Raw genomic sequence first — 19,703 nt, forward strand, 5'->3', positions numbered from 1 at the left:
CAATAGAACGTTATAACATGTCGTTAAAGTTAAACTGACTTCTCCTAGTTTCTTACCACCGGAAGTCGAAGAATTTATTTTTATTATCAAAAAGATTCCGCGAATCAACAATCTACAATCTCCTGCATATCGCGTGTCATTGAACTGCAGCGTTTGAGAGTTAACATTGTTTTTGTAATATAAAAGAGCCATTCTCATTATGTACCGTCGAACCATTTCTCTCGCATAAACGTTTACGCTTCGTCCGCGTCTCTACTATGCCGAGTGACACTGAGAAGACTTTCTCGCCTTCCTCTTTCACAAGGCGAACACTGTGTTCGTAAGAGAAAGATCTTTTACAGTGTCTCGCATGTGTTGCCATTTAATTACAGTATCGAAACATGAGCCTGAAAACATCCGAGATGCAAGCCTCGAAATACTAAACATGGGAGTGTAATAAAAATAATCTCTATGTATATTTTTCTCACATGCAAAATAGTTACATCAAATTTTCAAAAGAAATTAAACAAATGTTTACGTTTGACCGTATTATTATTCGTTACTAACTAAACTTGATTAACTTAGCAATACTAAATATATATATGGCAATAATAACTATATATAATGGAAGTTATATTTAAAAAAAACTTGATAAAATTTAATTTAATTTGTTGATAAAGCGTGACTAAAACTCGGCTAAATTGACCAAAAAGTCAAAGTAAAATCCATGAAACAATGCGATCGAGACAGGATAACAAATGATGGTGTGAAATCACAAACGGCATTGGTATAATATGGTTCAAGACCATCGTTATCGGTATTATTCGAAATGCCAGCTGGCTTTGGCTATTTTAACCCGAATGGTCTCGGTCATAAATTACTGACTGGATCGACCGATATATCCTGTAACGAAGCATAGGGTTCGAGTTTTGCAAGTTGGTCGAAATGTTTACAGACACGATGCATAGTCGTCTGGCATATCGCATCCTGTGCATTCGCGACTTTTTGTCAGCCCCCGAAGTAAACTCTTCCCAAGTGCTTCAAATGTATACCACTCAAGTTTTAAAATCAATATTTTGTTATATATAATCTGACTAATTGTACATATATAGTATATTTAAGCGATTCTTGCCTAACACAGGCAAATAAGGAATTTATTTTATGTTACATGTTGTATTCTTTCATTATTTTTTTTTCTTTACAAATTTATCGCAAATTCAAGTAACATCTCTCATTGTATTTCAAAAGATTTAATAAATCCAAGTATTTTGAAATAAAGTTTATACAAATACCGTGTTATTCAACTAGTCAACACAGTGATTTTTTTGGACACAAAAAATAAATTAATATATTTACATTCATTATTCCTTGTTACGAAAAAACGTATATTTCTGCTTTAACATTGTTGTCTCGCGTAAACTAACATGGATTAACAATCAAGGTCTTTCTTAAACGACACGTAATACCTTAGAGCGCAATCCAAGAGCAACCAGTAATGCAACTTGGAAAAGAACATTTATAATCATACATAAAGTATATATCTGAGAGAAATTACACAAAACCGATAATAAATATATGTACAAACGATTATACAACATTTGTAACATTTACATTTATCTTTTCACGTTTCGTACAAATAAAAATCGCTCGGTAGGAAAGACTGATTGAAGACACTTGGAGATGTTTTAATAATTATCTTTTCAACAATATGAAGAATTTCAAGATTTTAATTGTCTGTCTGCAATCTCAACAACAACTAACTGCTCCGCGCGGTATATAAATGTAAGAATTTTTTTTATTATTTTGTATAAATAAATTTGTGTGCGTATATGAAGAGAGAGAGAGAGAGAGAGAGAGAGAGAGAGAGAGAGAGAGAGAGAGAGAAAGAGAGAGCACTAAAAGATAATTTAGATAAAAAAGAATCTGAGGATAATATAGTCGCTGCAACGTATTATGCATTTTAAAATTAAATCTCTTGTTGAGCGATTTTCATATTATTATATAAAATATCTAAAGACCACACGTTAAATGTGATGTATTGCAATGAAGTTAAAATTACACCCTCAAGTTTGATAATTTTCAACAGAGTTTTATTATTCTTACTTGTGAAATAATATAATCATCGAATCACCCGTTGATAAAAGTGAAAACAAACGCAAACGCGGCAAAAGGTGCTTCCCGAAGACAACGTTGTGCTTCGTTAAACGCGTGATGTCCGTCGCGTCTGCTGACTTTGACTGAAACACGAGCCTTCACGACGTACGCACTTTTAGTAGCGTTCACCGCTCGCACGCGGCTGCACTTTTAAGTTACACCAACGTTTCTCTCCTCGCTTCTCTTTTCCGAGTTGCATATCACTCGCGTCCAGAGCGTCCGTCTCTCTCTTTCTCTCTCTCTATACCCGTCTACCCTCGCGTAGGCGCGATGTTTTTGTGTCACGCTGTCAGCGTGTGTGGTTGTCCCGAGAGAATACATTTTATCAACACGCTCTCACGCGCACGCAATATCACACTAAGCAACCCCATTTATGCTTTGTATGCATTTCGACATGCAAGCTTGCCGGCATATTCGCGAAAATGTACATCTACCTCGTTGTATGCAATGATATCGCTTCTCGGAACGTTCGCTTGATAAAGAAGCAACGTAGAATTACACGACAATCGGAGGTATGTCAATTTTAATTAGACAATTTCAATTAAACTGTGGAATTAACTGTGGAAGTATGTGGATATATGTTTAAATAGCGTGTGTCAAAAGACTCAGTATAAAAAAGGACAAGACTTATTAATTAAATATTTCTTTATCATGAAATTTAACCTACTTCCAATTTATCCGAGTAGTGAATATATTTTAATTATTTATTTTACTTTTGTATCTTTTAGTTTTAATAACAATTTCTTCCTTTCATCATAACACATTTATGATGTAACATTATCGACTGCTTTCATTATATTGCACCTAATTATTTGGATTTAAAAAATTTCCATTTTGAATAATTGAGAATACTTAAAAACCCTATGACGCATGTCCAACTTCAATTAATTATCGAAACATAAGACAATTTCAATCCGCGCATATAAACATATTTTAATAATATTTTTAATAATATTTTTAATACAAGATATTCCTCGCTTCTCTCAAGTCAGGCTCATCATTGGTGACGAGAAACGCGTGCATGTATCTTAAAATAACTTAAAAAGTAAAAGTTTTATGAGAATGCGACAAATTTAATTGTACGATTCATAAGCTTGCGATGAAGTTTATTTTTATCAAGGTTATCGAGTAAGTAATAAACAAACGGATAAAAATAAGACTCACCCTCGTTCGTAAAATTCTGTTCAATCGAGTCCAAAGTCGTAGTAATCCGCATAGCACTGTCGATCTGTCTCTCCCGCGCTTCATCGACGATGCGATCGATCGTAGAATTGTTCCGCGTTCGGTCAACATCCCCGATCCTGTCCACGTTGCGCACATTCGACCACAAGATTATTAGCAATATCACGAGCAAAACGATGCCGAGGGCCGCGCTAATTGTGGCGACGCGATTTGAAATTCGCGACATCTCTGCAATTCTGATTCCCACTGATGCACGTGCATCTATTCGTTCTAAACGTATTCAGTGTTTTCTCGCGCTACTCGAAAGCGATTACTAATATGTATATATATATGTATGTATACATGGATGTATATATTTATCGGAACATCGATTCCGCATCGATTTTATCGCGCACATTGCTCGCGCGAATCAATTCATCATTGTGAGAATCGCGTCGTCAGACTTTAGAGAAATATTTCGCACGCGCGAACGCATATTTTGAAGCATTCATGCCGAGAGAGTTTCCGATATATCCTCGTACACGTATCCATAAAACTCTTCGCAGACAAGTCTCAAGGTCTCTTTCTCTCTCTCTCTCTCTCTTCCTCCTTTCAAATCTTGTTTTCTTCGCGGACGTCTCGACGACAGAATGCAACTAGGATAGGCGTAGCGTTCGTTAAAGAACGCACGGAAATATCTCGCGCCTATCTTTCTCAAAGAACCTCGACTGTACCGCTTGTACTCGTGCGTGTCGAGAGTGCGTGTGTTGCTAGGGGAATAGCCGGTTGAAAGAGTTGAAATGCATCGTGCCGCTCATGCCTGAATGCTGCTCAAGAGCGGACATCGTAGTTCATTGTTTGTCTAGCGTATTCCAATTTAGTCGTTCCTCTTATCCATTTCGCGTCTTTACGCGGCTGGAAGCTTATGTTTATCGCGCCAGCTTCGTCGCGCTCCTTCTCTCGAGGATTGCGCGAGAAACATTTCTGACCAAATCAGAGCACGGGTCGATGATGACGCTAATGATAGCAATGATAATGATGATGACGACGACGACGACGACGACGACGATGACGATGACAATGATTGAGATGTTTGAAACCTCGGTTTTCACGTCAGGCGCGATTTGACCAAATTTGCAACTGAAATTTATCCGCACTGTATGATTTGATCCTGCTTCAGCTGCTAAGCGCGACACTTTCCTAAAATCAAATAAAGGATTCTTTGTAAAGATCGTTAAAAAATTTTGTCACACATCAAACAAAATTATAAATAAAATTACACAATTTTCCTCACACACAAATAATTTCTATTGCTCATATTATGGTGACTTTTATATATTTTTTAATTGGGAAAACATTGGAAATAAAATTCCACAATAGAGTTTCTCTCTCTCTCTCTCTCTTTGAAATAAAATTAAATTTATATAATCGACTTTAGATAGCAACTCTATCATGTATTAGAAAATAAAATAATTATTTGTGTGTGTGTGTGATAATTGTTTTTTCTGAAACTTGATTATATATTGATTATATATATATATATATTATACGTGATTATATATATTATGCGTAACACATATTTAACAATATTTTTGACAGTAAAACATAAAAAAAAATAAATTAAAAGAATGATTCTTTGCTAAATGAATACATCCAGCACACAACTGCAAGTTATTAAATTTTTTTGATAAAAATTTTATAATTTTTCTTTAGTTTTCTTATGTCATGTAAAAAATGTATCTGATATTTTTTATATTTCTTAGAAAGATAATAGATAAATAATATTCGTTTACTGGATATTTGGAAGAAGCTTATAAATCAAAGTAAAGTAAAACCAAACATTTAAAGCCAAGCGAACGAAACATAAATAAATAAATAGCTTTTTATTTGGAGGTCTTTTTTTAAGAAGATGATATTTCTAGTGAAATGTTTTCAAAGAAGCTTAAATTTTCACAGTATTATCAAGGCTGAGGACGAATGAAACACGTGTAAAAATTGCTCGATGCACGGCCTTAAGAATCTTTTAAAAGAAAGAGAGAGAGTATGCGTGTGTGTGTGTGTGCGTGTGTGTATCTGTGTCTCTGTATCTCGATTAAACGATAAATCTTTGTTTCGAGATTTCATAAAATCTGTACAATAAATAACCATCATCTTATTTTTTTCCTCTGTGAAATACAAGAGACAATATTTTCATAATAATTACTTCTCCCGGCAATTTAATCGATAATACTGTACGTGAGTAATACAATGTACATCAATGAAATATACACACACACACACACACATTTTTTTAATGATTGATAGTATTTTCACGTAACAACTAAGAAAAAAGAGGGAGATAAAATAAATGTATCTCCAAAACCTATTAATCTATTAGTCTAATTAATTTACCTGAGATTAATTAAATAATGTAGTTTTATTATCTATTTGATTTATTTAGAAAAATTTATTTTATTATAACTAAAAAGTTCTTTGTTCAATCGTGTTTATAATAGCAAAGTAAATTATAATAGAGTAGAATATATATATATATATATATATATATATATATATATATATATATCGATTGACATATATACTCGTTTGGCGAAATCATTTTTTATTCACTCACAATGTGATGCGGTAGTATATAATAAATAAAAAATTATTGCGATACGTGTACTAAATACGATAGGAAAAAATGAAAAAAGTCGATCCCTTATATTAACATATTTCATTTAAGGTAATTTTTATATTTAATTATATCATAAATAATTGACAACTTTTTGATAGAATTCTTAGAGAGTACCGAAAATAAAATTAATGTGAAATACATATGTACAAATAAAAAGATATGAAATTGTGATCGGTAAAATTACATATGTCTATAACAGTGTGCAACAGAAAAGTACATAATATATTTGTTTTTCTCTAAAAAAAAAAATTGATAAATTTAATAATAATTTATACTGAGACGGCTGTTTCTGCATATTTTTTCTACGATAAATTTAAATTTGGCAATTACATATTCAAAATTTTTCTTATACAGTGTATTTACGAAATGCAAAATCATTTATATAAAACCACTTAAGCAAGAAACGACCCTTCGCGACACAATTTTCGTAATTTTATTATTACAATTAGTGAGTATTAATGTAATTTGATTTAAATTACACAATCATTCTTGTTTCATCGCATATTAACGTCGAAATTTTTCGAATAAATATTTTGATAAAAAAATTGACGATAAGTATCACGTAGTCTTGCAACGCTGCAAACTGTAAAATTAAAATTCCATCGCGTTCCTCATCGAAATTTTATCACATCAAGATTCATACAGAGCAACACAATTGCCGACAAAAGTCAATGTCGAGTAGAAGAATCTCTTTCTGGCTTGATGTTAAACAAGTATTTAAGGACGAATTTAATTTTTATTCTTATATATTTAAAAAAAAGAGCGGCGTAAATCCTTGTCGGGTAGAAAAAATGAATAAGCGCACGTTATTTTCATTACATGTAAGAAAATATACAACATATACATAAAATTTTCAACATTTTAAAAATTCTTAAACAATTCTCTCGATTAATTTATCAAATTAAAGATTATAAAGGATAAGCTTATAACTACAAGTTAATACTAATTAGTGCGAGAAAAGGTCGATTTTTAAAAACTCAAATTGTATAAAAAAGATACTCTTTTCCGCGCGCGTCGTTTATCTCAATTTTTTGAAATGTAAATGCACTTGACGGCGACAGACCTGATTGTTGACACACGGATCATGACCTATTGATACCGATTGTAAAGCAATTCGCTTTCAACAATATCGACCATCTATTATCAATCCAAACACGTATATATATATATCGATGCGAAGGAGAAGAGAGGAGAAAGTTGGTGGACACATATACATAATTATATTTTTATATAAATTACATCACTTTCTTGCTATTCTCGCATAATTTAATTTTGTACCAACAATTTTGCGGACAATTTTATCGATAAAAATCGAGCTTTACGTTAAAGGTCTATCAATGAGTAGTCTTTCCCTCTCATCCTCCTTTTCGATGCACACACGCACGCGAGTTCGCGCCATAGCCAACATACACACGCACGCGTGAGAGAGATCATGCTCGAACGAGGCGAGGAATGTAACTAGATGGAAACCGGTAGTGTGCATTTTCAGCTTGCACACACTACTTGATTTTAAATTTGTGTAAATTTACACGCCTGTAGACGCAACACACGCGCATGCACACGCACATACACACACGTTTCTTTCCACCTGTCTTGTCACGTATCGCTACGAAGGTTGACTCCAAATCTTGGTTTAATGCAAATGATAGCGAGTGATAGTCACCGATAATTCCAACTCCGGTGAAAGAATTGTATTGAATTTGTGCTACTGAAAAAAATCACGGACACAAAAATGGGAGCCGATATTTCGAATTTATGCGAAATATCAATCGACGAGACTACTTTTCCAATCGATTAAATCTATTAAATCTTAAACGAAACCAATCGCGAGTAATATTGACGAGAGAAAAGAAGAAAAGAATCGTTCAAAGATGAAAGAAAATGAAGAGAAACGGAAATTACGAGGCTTTCCGTAGCTTCTTAACGCTCGAGTATAAATGGGGCATGTTTGAAAAAAGTTGAAATTTTCTTCCGCTTTAAGAAAAATTGGTCCATCGCATGCGCGCGCCGCGCGCCGCGCGCACAGTCTCGCTCTAAGCCTAAAAATACAAATTTAAATATTGCGTAACGCGTCGGTGTCGGCAGCAACCACTCATTTTCACGGGTAATAGTCGCTTCCGGGCGAGGAGCGGAGAGGGAGAGAGAGGGAGAGAGGACAAATTATTTTACCCAACACGACACACACTCGTATAAGAACGATACTTGGATCCCTAATGCCCATCCTCGCGACATGTCGCGATGCGATACACACGAGTAAAAATATCACGCATCATGGCGTTGTAATATAAAACACTTACCGTAGTCTCGCGATCGGATGCAGATCGGAACATCGCTAATATTGCGCGCGCGCGCGCGCGCGCACAAACAAATTCTCGGAGCAACTCTGCGATCGACAAAGAGAGAGATCGAAATATTCGCGTCCAGGGGGACGAAGCCGACGAAATCGAGTATCTCCGCGCGCGCGGAGAATCGAAAGGCGCGACGACGATGACGACGACGACGACGACAACGACCGACGCAACCCAACGACCGCTCTGACCCGCTCGCGCGCACCGACTGAAGTTGGTCCTAAGCTCCATCGAAGCGCCAAATCGCCCGCGACCTACGCGCCCCACCAAACGGTCCACACTCCACCCCGCCCCACCACGACCGTAGCGGGCAACGATCCCGCGGTCGTACAGTCCGCGCTATTATTTCATACTCTGCTGCCATCTATCTTCTACGGCACGACTACGTTGATTGACGACTCGACAATTGGATAACATTAATAAAGATACAATATACGTGAAGATTTAATAACGCGTTGCTCATTTGTCGAGTCTCCTGAATGCGGTTATTGACCGATAACGCGGATCGCGGATATATTAATTACACGTGTACTTTAAATATATTATCAATCAAAAATATTCTTCAAAAATATTATCAATTAAATATATTATTCATTTATCAAGAATGCGCCAAATGTATATTTATCGACATTCGTGTTCATTATTAATATTTTAACATTGTTTTTCTAGTACATCGATCATAGCATCTGATAAATATGCACGTACAATATTTCTTTCCCTTTCTCTTTTGCGAAAAAATACGCAAATATTTATAGTAAAGTTTACCTCATATTCTGCATTTGGAAAATGTACTCACCGTCACAAATGTTGCACTCGAAAGTAGTTGGTCTAAAAAAATTAAAAAGAGCGTGTTTTCTCTCAAACGAGTAAGCGGTTTTTACGAAATATACAAGATGTAAATCGGAGAATCTTTTTGTTAATGCACGCGCAAACTTGGAATTTTACAAGTCGACGTAACAATCACGATCGACGCGAAGCAACAAGTAACAACCAATCCGATTTACTAGCGTGCACCGACTGAAGTTAGCTCCAAGCTACCAAAATTAACAATTTTAGAAAAACTAGCAAACTTCATATGTATATTTTTACCGGGAAATTTAACATCCTTTTACTATAATGAATATATGAAAGAATGATGTGGTGAAAATTTAGATAAATGTTTACGACAAAGGACATGATTTTTTTAACTTAGCTGTGATTACTGTGTACGATTACTTGTTTTGTAATATCCAAATTTGCTCGAAAAAAATTATATTCAATATTTACGAGAGATTCTCTCACATAGTTTTTTTCCTTACGTTTTTAAACACACTTGACAAGTGTGAGAGATTAAACACAAGTAATAAAAGTATAAAAATAAATAATAGATGATGTAATATTAAATGAGTGAAAAAAAATTAGCTTTGAATAAAAATTTAGCTTTAAATACACTTTGAAAACTATGGTCGTACATGATAGACAAATTTGTAAACACGATACGTTTGATTCTAAAATTTCTCGCCTTGTATATTAATATCTTCTCAAAATAAAAGATATTATAATATATAGAGCCTCTGTATGTTCTATTTTCTTTTAAACATTAATAATGTTTGTGTGTATATGTTGTGCGTGCATATTGCTAAAGTTGAAATAAATCATAATTTTTCTTAATGTCGAATCAATAAAGAAATCTAGTCCTTTCCTAATTCCCATAGTGTCATTCGATATAAACTACAATTGAGAAATGCTAGAGATACTTCGAAATATTGCATTAAATAATCAGAATAAAGAAATTTTTGCTCTTTTGATTCGAAGCATCTTTAAAGCTCGTGTCATACAGATTATGCATCAAAGATTGAGATTGAAAATTGAAATTTGATCAAGCATGAAAATTTTAGTTTGTTTCGTCCCGATTTATTAAATTTCTTATCTTTAATCTTCAATATTCTAAATTCTGATATATAGTCTGTGTGATAACGTCTTTCAAAAGTCAAATGTGCAATTGTGTCGATAATAATCTAGTTAAATATGGTAACAATAATAAAAAGTAAAAATATAAAATTAGAGATAACGAATAAAAGGCTATCTCAAAACAATGTAATTTTATTCGTTCATATGGTCGATTCATATGAAATCGTGTACTAAGTATAGCTGTTACAATTATAAAGAGCAATTTTCGTTTATGAGAAACGTATCATCGATTCCTCCGTTTTCCAAGAAATTTTCATTTTAGTCGTTTGTTCAAAATCGACACAGAACACGTACTATTATATTAAACGTTATCTAAAATGATGTACCTAAATCGTCATCTCGGTCTTTAGGTGACAAATCGTCGTTTAGATTCGATCATCGTAAGGGTATCCGCTATATCAGAACCCTGAATTATTTGCACCCTCAAGCCAATTTTCATCAACGTTATTGTTTCTTCTTTACATTTTCTCGCGTATTAGCAACAAATTACCTAATGTTTATCGATTATGTCTCGTGCAAATAATGAGTAATCATATAAATAAAATAAAACTGAAATATGAATAAAATTTAATAACTCAAAATTGATATTGTGCCCGAGTTTGAAATAAATATATATTTGAAGAGAAGGAAAAGCAAACGAAAGGATCATGTCGACATTATAGGAATATATCGCGAATGTACGCAAGGGAAAAATGTATGTATGCATGTGTATAAAAATATGTGTGTAAGTGTGCGATATACGCAAAGCTTTAATTCATATGATAAAGATTATTTAAAGAATAAATATATCGGATAATGGACACATCTCTCTCTCTCTCTCTCTCTCTCTCTCTCTCTCTCTCTCTTAATTCATTATACTCTTGGGATATTAGTTTTTTCTTGAGAGACGCGGAAATTGGCAGCAAGGAGGAATCAATAAGCTGTTGATGTTCAAAATTAGCACGAAAGTGCAATTAGTTTTAAGTTGTGCTACATAAACGAGGAACATGTATTATAAATATCGAATAACAGTTGTAGTACTTATGGTAGTACAAAGTAGTAGAATGCAGCGTACACGTACTATAGCAGCGGCTATAAAAAAGTATCTACTACGCACGAGTTTGTTACATTCACGCTACTTATTCTCTGTCTCTCTATTTGTCTCGCTCTCTTTCTCTCTTTCATACTCTCTCGTTATTATTATTCTCGCTTGCGTACGCGTTCGCTCGTTCGTTTGTTTATTCATTCATTCGTTCGTTCAATCATTTATTCGTCCATTCATTCTCATTCATTTACTCGCTTAGTCATTCTCTTTCTTTTACGTTCATACAGCGCGCACACGCGCACATGCTTTCTCTCTATTGTTTTTTACCACACCTTACATTTGTTTACCTACCTACATCTTTTAATCACTATCATTGTAATCATCGTCTCATCGTGTAATTATATATATGTGTATATATATATATATATATATATATATATATATATATCTTCGATCGAAAATCATTACTGCTTTCCTTCTTCCCTATAATGGCTGACCAATCAACGACATACTCAGCCGCAATCGGCACAGATTACTCATATACTTGATTTCAGTCCATTGTGTCATTTTTTTTTCAATGTCCATTTGTTCATTTCGTAACACAAACAATAGACTCTTTTCAAAATGTCCAACAATGTCTATTAACATCCTTTAGCTATTCACACATTTTTGAGACCATCTTTTCCATCTCGACGTCCGTGTCGATGTCGTGATGCACGTGACTACTCGCACTGCTCGGAACTATATTGTTGGTAGTGATTGGATTAGTCGCGGATGCTGCGATCGTCGATGGTGTATTGGGTGTAGTGCTTGGAGTTCCTGAAAGTTCGATGGGTGAGCCTGGCGACGCGAGAGGTTCGGCCAGGTCCTCTAATCCTTTGGGCGTTGGCAGTTTATTTAATTCTTCTCTCAATAGCCTATAATGTCTCTGTAAAGCGGACAAAAAATATCTCATAAAGTTATATCTGCAACTGTACGTGTACAAATCTTAAAACCTTAATATGACATACACATTGTTCTTTTAGAAAATGTGCGACATTTACCCTTAAGGATAATGCATTAAGAGAAATGGTACGGCCTGATCTGCGATCCGATCCATGCATTTCCATATCTCTTATCCATCCTTCTAATTGCGCAACGATTTCGTGTCTTTTTATCCAAAAGTGAGTATGTATAACCTGTGTCGCAAAATAATCAAAGTTTATTTAGTCGCAGCTACACGGATACACACAAATATACACATAATTATACTAATATTATAATAATTATATATTATATATTATTACTACAATATTAATATAATTCTGCTTTATTAGAATATATAAAATATATATTTTAACGTTTTAATCGTTATTATCATGATTCGATTTAAACTTACAATGGAATACTACATGTATAACAGAGAATACAAATGCGCTTATTAAATGAGAGGCAATTTTTTTAAGGGTCACCTATTATATATTATATATTATATGTTACGTGTATATACCTCCTTGAAACATGGACAAGGATTGCGAATTTGATCGAGCATTGCCCATTTGGCGGTGGCTTGACAAATATTCGCATTGTACTCCTGACTAGATTGAGCACCGCTCGACGTGCCCCGCGACCGTTCGTATCCAGGCTCGTTAAAGTAAGGTTCCGATACCAAGATTAGCGACTGTATCGATACCAAGACCTATTCGATTCAACAGAATTATAATAATGTTATAACTTGAGAGTTCGTTTAAAATTTCCAAATGAAAAAGAAAAAAAAAAACATTTTTTAAATTTATTTCAGTAATATTGAAAATCTTGGATATAATACCGAATAAATTCTAATGCAGTAAGTTTGATTTTCTGTCTGGAAGAGCTCACCTGAAGAAAACTACTCGTATGCGCATTCCATTTTTCCTCGGGCCGACCGTGCCAAGTGTTTAATACGCTGAGACAGACCTTTCCATCATTGTATAAATTCGGATTAAATCGTACGGTGTGACGACCGGTTGTCTCTAAGTTTATCAACATTGGGCTATTAGGATAGTCGGGAGGAAAGTATACATCAAATTCAAAACAGCCGTTTGCGTACGGTGTTTCTGCTGGCCCCGTTATGAGTACCTTCAACAATCGTATACATCGGTATGTAGCAAACATGAAAGATATAAATTGCCGAATTTAATTCTTAAATATACCGACACTGTCGAAATAAATGAGAGGTATTTTTCACGTATATACGCTACCATTTACTAAAATTAATTAATAGTGAAAAAGTCGGAAAATAATTTTTTTTACATTGACGAATTTTTTTTTCATCTTATAACTGTGATTTAAAATAAATTTAATATAAATGGAATAAATTTCGCGCAACTACACACGTACACACAGATTTAAACATAATGATTTAAACATAATGATAATGGAAGCGTTGTATATAATAAATCAAACAGATGAAATACCTTCATAATATCTAATCTATCCGCATCACATCTCACAAACACGCTGCTGCTATAAGACAGAGGTAATGCTGTCGAGAGCGTGACAGCTTCTTGAGCTAATCTTTTTACTCGTGTCGGATGACTTCTTTCGCCGGCAGCCCTCATATTCGATTCAAAGTGATACGAGACGGTGAATTTATAACCTCCGCCGTCTGGATTCTCGGTAATCATTTCATAGGTATCTAGTTGCAATAATTATAAATTCAACTTTAATATACATATAGATAAGTATATTAAATATATATATATATATATACACATATGTATATTGAAATTCAACTTATAATTGTACAAGGATAATTTTTAACAATTTTGAAATTTTCTCTATTTTCACACATAATGACACTCTTTTCGTTTTATATTAGAAATATTTAACAATTGTTAAAAGTAAATTGTTAGCTATAATATAATTGAGATATATTTAGTCTATATATCGGATAAATGAAGTTTTGCGCTTACAATTGGCAAAAGACTTACCAAACTGCAAATTTTTCATGACTTCCAAATAACGGTGCTCGAGGCTCGAACGCAATGGCAATTCAGGCACTGTTGGACTCGACCCGGGCAATTCCTCGCTGATACCAGATAATCGGCACGTGGCATTTTGCACTATAGTCGCACTTTCTTGTATATCGGGAATCAACGTAGCCAAGCCCTCGTCTTGCTCGGTATCATCGGGATATTTGGAGACCGCTTTCATATTTGTTTTATTTCCTTTCGTGCGATTTATCTTATTCACATATGTGTCCACGCACACTCTCATACTCGACAAAAGAGATACTACGGATGGTTCTCCGGCGGATCTACCGCCACGCGGTAGCAAGAGCGGTGCCAGTTGGTTGGAGAGAGCCATGGCTCGGAGCAGTTGCAAGACCGCGCGATATAAGGGAATGTGCCTAGCCATGTCCAAAACGGAATCGTTTCGCAAGTATGACGATAATGCCGGAAGTAGACAGGAACGTGCCAGCAAATCGGGGAACGGGGCGGGTAACTCTTGTTGCGGTTGCCCACCTCCTGACGTACCGATGTAACTAGCGAGGACCTGCAGCAATACCGTTACGTGTTCGTCCTCGCATCGTTGACGTAACAGCGCCTGTTCGACGTTCCACGACTGCTGCGTTGATCCGGTACCGAAACCGGTACCTTTTGCCCAATATAAGTGCGAATTATCGTCGCTGCGCCCCCCGACGCCGCCGTCGCTCTGACCTATTTTAGATGGTTCGGCCGAACCATCATTCTGTCCAGTTTGATGCGTGAATATCGCCAGGCAATTTAACAACAATAGCATGGCGCCTACTTCTATAGTCGTTCCTCGTAAAAGCAGCCCATCATCGGTGCTCGGTGGTGTAGCATCTAGCAGTTGCTTCAAAACTTGAAACGGTAGGGTCGGTAATGACGCGGCCAATGGCGAGGACAGCACCTCGCTGCCCTCGCCGTCGTCGGAAACGCCGAGAGCGAGCCGTAGCAAACATTGCGCCCGTTTCTTGTCTCTTAATAATACCTCAGCGTAACCCGGTAGTCTTAGGAACAGACCAAAAGCCGCGAGAGAATGCGGCGGTACGTACGGAGCGGGAACCGATGTCTTTGGTGCACAGTTGCTCGTTCTACTTTCCTCTAGAGTCTCATAAATGTCATCGTTGGTCTCCAACTTTACCCAATCGGCGTCCGTCTGTTCCGGCGATGGTGATTTCTCGACGAAGAATGACGGCCTACCAGGATCTGGATACACCAGCGGCAAATGACGCGCTAACACCGCCAAACCACCACCGGCGCTGAATACGCCCAAGGAGCTCTCTATGCTTCTGTAGTTTAACAGTTCGCCATCGTTTTGTTTCGTCGTGTTTGTTTCTTCTGTAAGTTAATGCGCCAATTAATACACAATGAAAAACGACTCGTAAAAATATTTGTATTTTCTTTTAAATTGTGTGACATTTTCCTTTTTTAAGAGAGAGAAAGGAGAGAGGGAAGAGAGGAAGAGAAGAGGGAGGAAGGAGCGGAGGAGGGAGAAATTGTGGAATTGTCTTGTACATAGAAATGCGTATTGCGCTACTTAATTAAATCTTTCGATTTGATATAAATTTTAAATTAAAGAATACAACAAAAAGATATGTATATGGTTTAGATATAGCATAGTAAAAAAAAATAGTAATTAATTACAGCTTCACATAGTCGATAAATAATGATTGTCGGTTTAATATTTCATCAGATCTCTCTTGCCTTTAGATTAAATAATACTTTTAACCAAATTTATAGATATATTGATACTTTGATGATTCATTTTACTACATATTCTATATATAATGCTATAACAAATCATCTCCGATGATTTAAATATTAATTTTCGCTACACATTCTTAATTGTTATTTTTTAATAAAATGTTTGCATCAATAAAAAATTTAATTGATACGATAACAATATCAAATACCAGATGAGACGATATACCTTTAGAGTCCTTATTACGTTGACGTAAGATAAGATGTAAACACGGTTCGGACAACGATATTCCGCTATCCTCGGCGATTGCCAAGAGTTGCGCGATTGTAAGTTGAGGCGGTAGAGGGATATTTGGACGAGATGAATGTATTAAATATTGCTGATTCGTCGTGTTGGCCGAGTTTGCTTGTACGTTATTAGTTGAGACTTTGCTCGTTACTGGCGTTCCATCTGCAGTAATGCAATTGTTGAACAATAATAAATAATAGTGAGAACTATAGTGTAATTTGTTTGAAAATTTAATGATTAATTCTTTCAATTTTGAGAATATAACACATTTAATTAGATTCATGCAGATCTATAAGAAAGACACAGAGTATCTTGTGTATTCTTATAATTGTCAATATGTATACTTATTCGAATGATACATGTACTTTCAGTTTGAAAAAACATAGGTTAATAATTGAAATTAATAAATGCAATAAAGTATTAATAATCAAAACGTACCGGCGTTTAAACGAGTTTTTCTAACAATAGGACCACGAGCTTGCGATCTATTCGATGCTTCTTTTGCTCGTTTATCTTTCGCCGTGTTTCCAGCAGCTACACTAAGCGTGTCTACCACTAATGCCATTCCAGATTCCCACAATTCACGAGAACGATTATTTCCTATATTGGAACTTGTTTCGTTACTTTTGTACGTATTTGGAAGTAATAAGAGAAGCCATGTTCCTTAAAAATTAAATTTTATAATATTACCATACACACACACACACACACACACACACACACACACACACACACACACACACACACACACACACACACACGCACACACATGTTGCAAATATTTCAAACAATCTTTTTTAACATTTGCATCTATTCATTTTTATATATTTTATTCAAAATAATTTTTACTAATTATTGTATCTTATTTAACGCCAACTTGTTTAATACAAAACTATATTTTTGTGTATGTTGTCTACATACCTGATACTTGTTGTAGTATATCTGCCACTGTTGCTTGTGTCGACATGTATAATAATTGATGATAATGACCGAGTGGATGAGCAGGATGTGGCGGCATACATGGCATACTGTGATTGGCCGTGGTTGTTGAAACTTTCATAGGAGCTTCCGATGTTACAGAAACTAATACCTTTTCTCCCTCCAAGAGTAGTTGGAGAATTAATCTTCGCGTAAATCCAGAAATACCGTGAAGATATCGCACATCTGATAATGTAATATATTATTATTCGATTCGAAGGCTGATTTTATTATTAGGACTTAATTAATCCCCTATCATAATATATATTCTTAATGAAGAAAAGAAAACTCGAAATTATTCAAGCAGTATTCAATATCATATACTTACTTGAAGTAGTTCGCTGTTGGGAAATGACTTCAATCAAAAGTTGAGCCAATAATTTTTGATTAGCAAAGTGACACCAGCAACATCTTGATAGGAATTTAATCATTGCACTTTCCAATAATGCGTATGATGCGCTTGTCTTCGAACAACTGCAATATATTATAATATGCATGTATAGAGAAATTTTTTTATTTATTACCTAAATAATATAAGATTGCATAACAGTCATAAGAGCAGACTATACATCACACAATTAAAAAAACTCGTAAACTATTATTTCGTGAATTAATTATACCTTGTTGATATATTTTGAATTTACGAGACCGATTATCGATACGCACGTTTTTAAACTTTACATTATTTACATCATATAGAATACAGTATTGTAATCTTTACTTTTTTTGCAATATATATATATATATATATATATATATATATATATATATATATATTAACACGTTTACGTTAGTGTGAACATAAATACCTTGATGCTGCCGCGGCTGGACTTTCAATCGGACGATTACTAAGAAGCGATAGAAGAGGCAACCAGAAACCATGGCCTTCTTTACCAAGCCAATCACGCATTCTACCTTCTGAACATACAAGTGTTAAAAATTCTATCACTATCGCTATACTTTCTGGTTTTGTCATGCATAGTCCACCTGAAGGAAAGAAAAAACATAAAACGATATATATATATATATATATATATATATATATATATATATATATGTTAAAAAATATAAAATAATCGTTATATCATATAACTCTGCACAATATGTATAATTTCTGTTTAAAAATATATTTAAAATGATTTAAAAATAACTAATTAATATTCTTTGTGTGATCAACTTATATATTTACCAGAATAATTATTCGAGCTAGAACTGGAATCTGCTGTCTTGTCGCTGTTCATCAAAGAAACATCCACAGCCACATTATTTTCGTTACCTTCACCCGATGCCATTTTACTATTTAGCTGCTGTTTTCTAAATTTCTCCAAGTTACAGAAATCTAAATATCAAAACATTATATATTTATATATTTCATATATTCATAAAGTTCTCAATTGAGAATGCATTTAAAATTATCTTGTACAATCTATAATTCGGGAATAATGTTTATCTACGTTTTTATATATTCATATAATACATAATTACGATTGCACATGTATATAATTAAATTATTTATTTCCCATTGTCCGATTGATAAGTTATATGACGGTTTTATATATGATAATAATATTTTAATAGAAAGATAAGTAAAATATATATATGATTGGAATCTCTTAAATTTTCTTTTCGTTTTTAACACTACATATTTTTAAAAAAACCTTTAAAAGTTTAATGTGAAAAATTATATACATACAATTATTAGTATTAAGGGATGTAATACAGTCAATGAATTTTATATTTAACATATGCACGCGTGCGCATGTATGTATATGTAAAATGTACATTATCGAAAATATTCATAATTCTATCGCAAATTATATATTATCCAAAGATATTAGAGAATACAAATTTGAACCTGTGATTGATGCCGTCAGTAACGCTGGAAGCCCAGAATCGATCAATTGCTGAGTACCGGGCGGAGAACGCGCTGCTGCGGCGACAGTCAATAATTGTCCCTCTGTTAGATGTAATCGTTTTTGTTTCAATAATGCAAACCGGCAGTACCATTCCTCTGCATTAATTTCATCTTTTTTATTATCCATCTGCTCCTCGTTCTTTGTATAATCGTTAGATTTAGACGTGGTCGAATCCATAGCGATATCTGACTTTAGTATTTGAACCCATTCCAAAAGCAAAATCAGTAATGATGGTCTCACGTAACAAAAAGCGCATAAAACAGAATCGATCGCTTGTTTCAAGGCTGAATTGTTTCCGAGTACTAAGGTCCACTTGTACAGCGAGCTGTTTTCAATAATAAATTTTCGAGATTAATTGACAAATTGAATATAATAAAGTATGTTTGCATGTGTAAATGCATTTTATATAACAATTTTAAGAAAAATGAAAGAATTTACAATTCCGAATCTGTGTGTAAATATAATTTGAAAGGGAAAAAAAAGTTTATTTTCTGTCATTATAATAAAATGGATTTTTTGTCATGTAGGAAAAAGCCCAACAA

At 34.4% G+C, this 19,703-nt stretch overlaps 2 protein-coding genes across 7 annotated transcripts in view; both read right to left on the reverse strand.

Annotated features, from left to right (window-relative positions):
• Positions 1 to 8,534, reverse strand: part of LOC105252886 (A disintegrin and metalloproteinase with thrombospondin motifs 9) — a 34,789-nt gene extending 26,255 nt beyond the window's left edge. For 3 of the 4 annotated variants that reach the window (XM_011260516.3, XM_011260515.3, XM_011260514.3), the window contains exons 1-2: positions 8,266 to 8,534; positions 3,298 to 4,494 (exon numbers count right to left, since the gene is read on the reverse strand). In XM_011260516.3, the coding sequence (XP_011258818.1) occupies positions 3,298 to 3,541 (244 nt within the window). In that variant the 5' untranslated portion in view covers positions 3,542 to 4,494; positions 8,266 to 8,534. Of the gene's footprint in view, positions 1 to 3,297; positions 4,495 to 8,265 lie in introns of those variants that run through there. The other variant, XM_020028036.2, reaches the window with a different exon arrangement.
• A 1,817-nt stretch (positions 8,535 to 10,351) lies between these two features.
• LOC105252915 (baculoviral IAP repeat-containing protein 6) overlaps positions 10,352 to 19,703 on the reverse strand; it is a 34,184-nt gene continuing 24,832 nt past the window's right edge. For 2 of the 3 annotated variants that reach the window (XM_025414622.1, XM_025414620.1), the window contains 13 exons: positions 19,101 to 19,486; positions 18,435 to 18,584; positions 18,055 to 18,232; positions 17,574 to 17,719; positions 17,189 to 17,431; positions 16,706 to 16,930; positions 16,208 to 16,429; positions 14,242 to 15,615; positions 13,726 to 13,946; positions 13,148 to 13,387; positions 12,780 to 12,968; positions 12,334 to 12,468; positions 10,352 to 12,218 (listed from right to left, as the gene is read on the reverse strand). In XM_025414622.1, coding sequence (XP_025270407.1) covers positions 11,946 to 12,218; positions 12,334 to 12,468; positions 12,780 to 12,968; positions 13,148 to 13,387; positions 13,726 to 13,946; positions 14,242 to 15,615; positions 16,208 to 16,429; positions 16,706 to 16,930; positions 17,189 to 17,431; positions 17,574 to 17,719; positions 18,055 to 18,232; positions 18,435 to 18,584; positions 19,101 to 19,486 — 3,982 coding nt within the window. In that variant the 3' untranslated portion in view covers positions 10,352 to 11,945. The remainder of the gene's footprint in view (positions 12,219 to 12,333; positions 12,469 to 12,779; positions 12,969 to 13,147; positions 13,388 to 13,725; positions 13,947 to 14,241; positions 15,616 to 16,207; positions 16,430 to 16,705; positions 16,931 to 17,188; positions 17,432 to 17,573; positions 17,720 to 18,054; positions 18,233 to 18,434; positions 18,585 to 19,100; positions 19,487 to 19,703) is intronic. The other variant, XM_025414621.1, reaches the window with a different exon arrangement.

This window comes from Camponotus floridanus, unplaced genomic scaffold (assembly GCF_003227725.1).
Source record: "Camponotus floridanus strain SB8 unplaced genomic scaffold, Cflo_v7.5 scaffold86, whole genome shotgun sequence".
Taxonomy (NCBI): Eukaryota; Metazoa; Arthropoda; class Insecta; order Hymenoptera; family Formicidae; genus Camponotus; species Camponotus floridanus.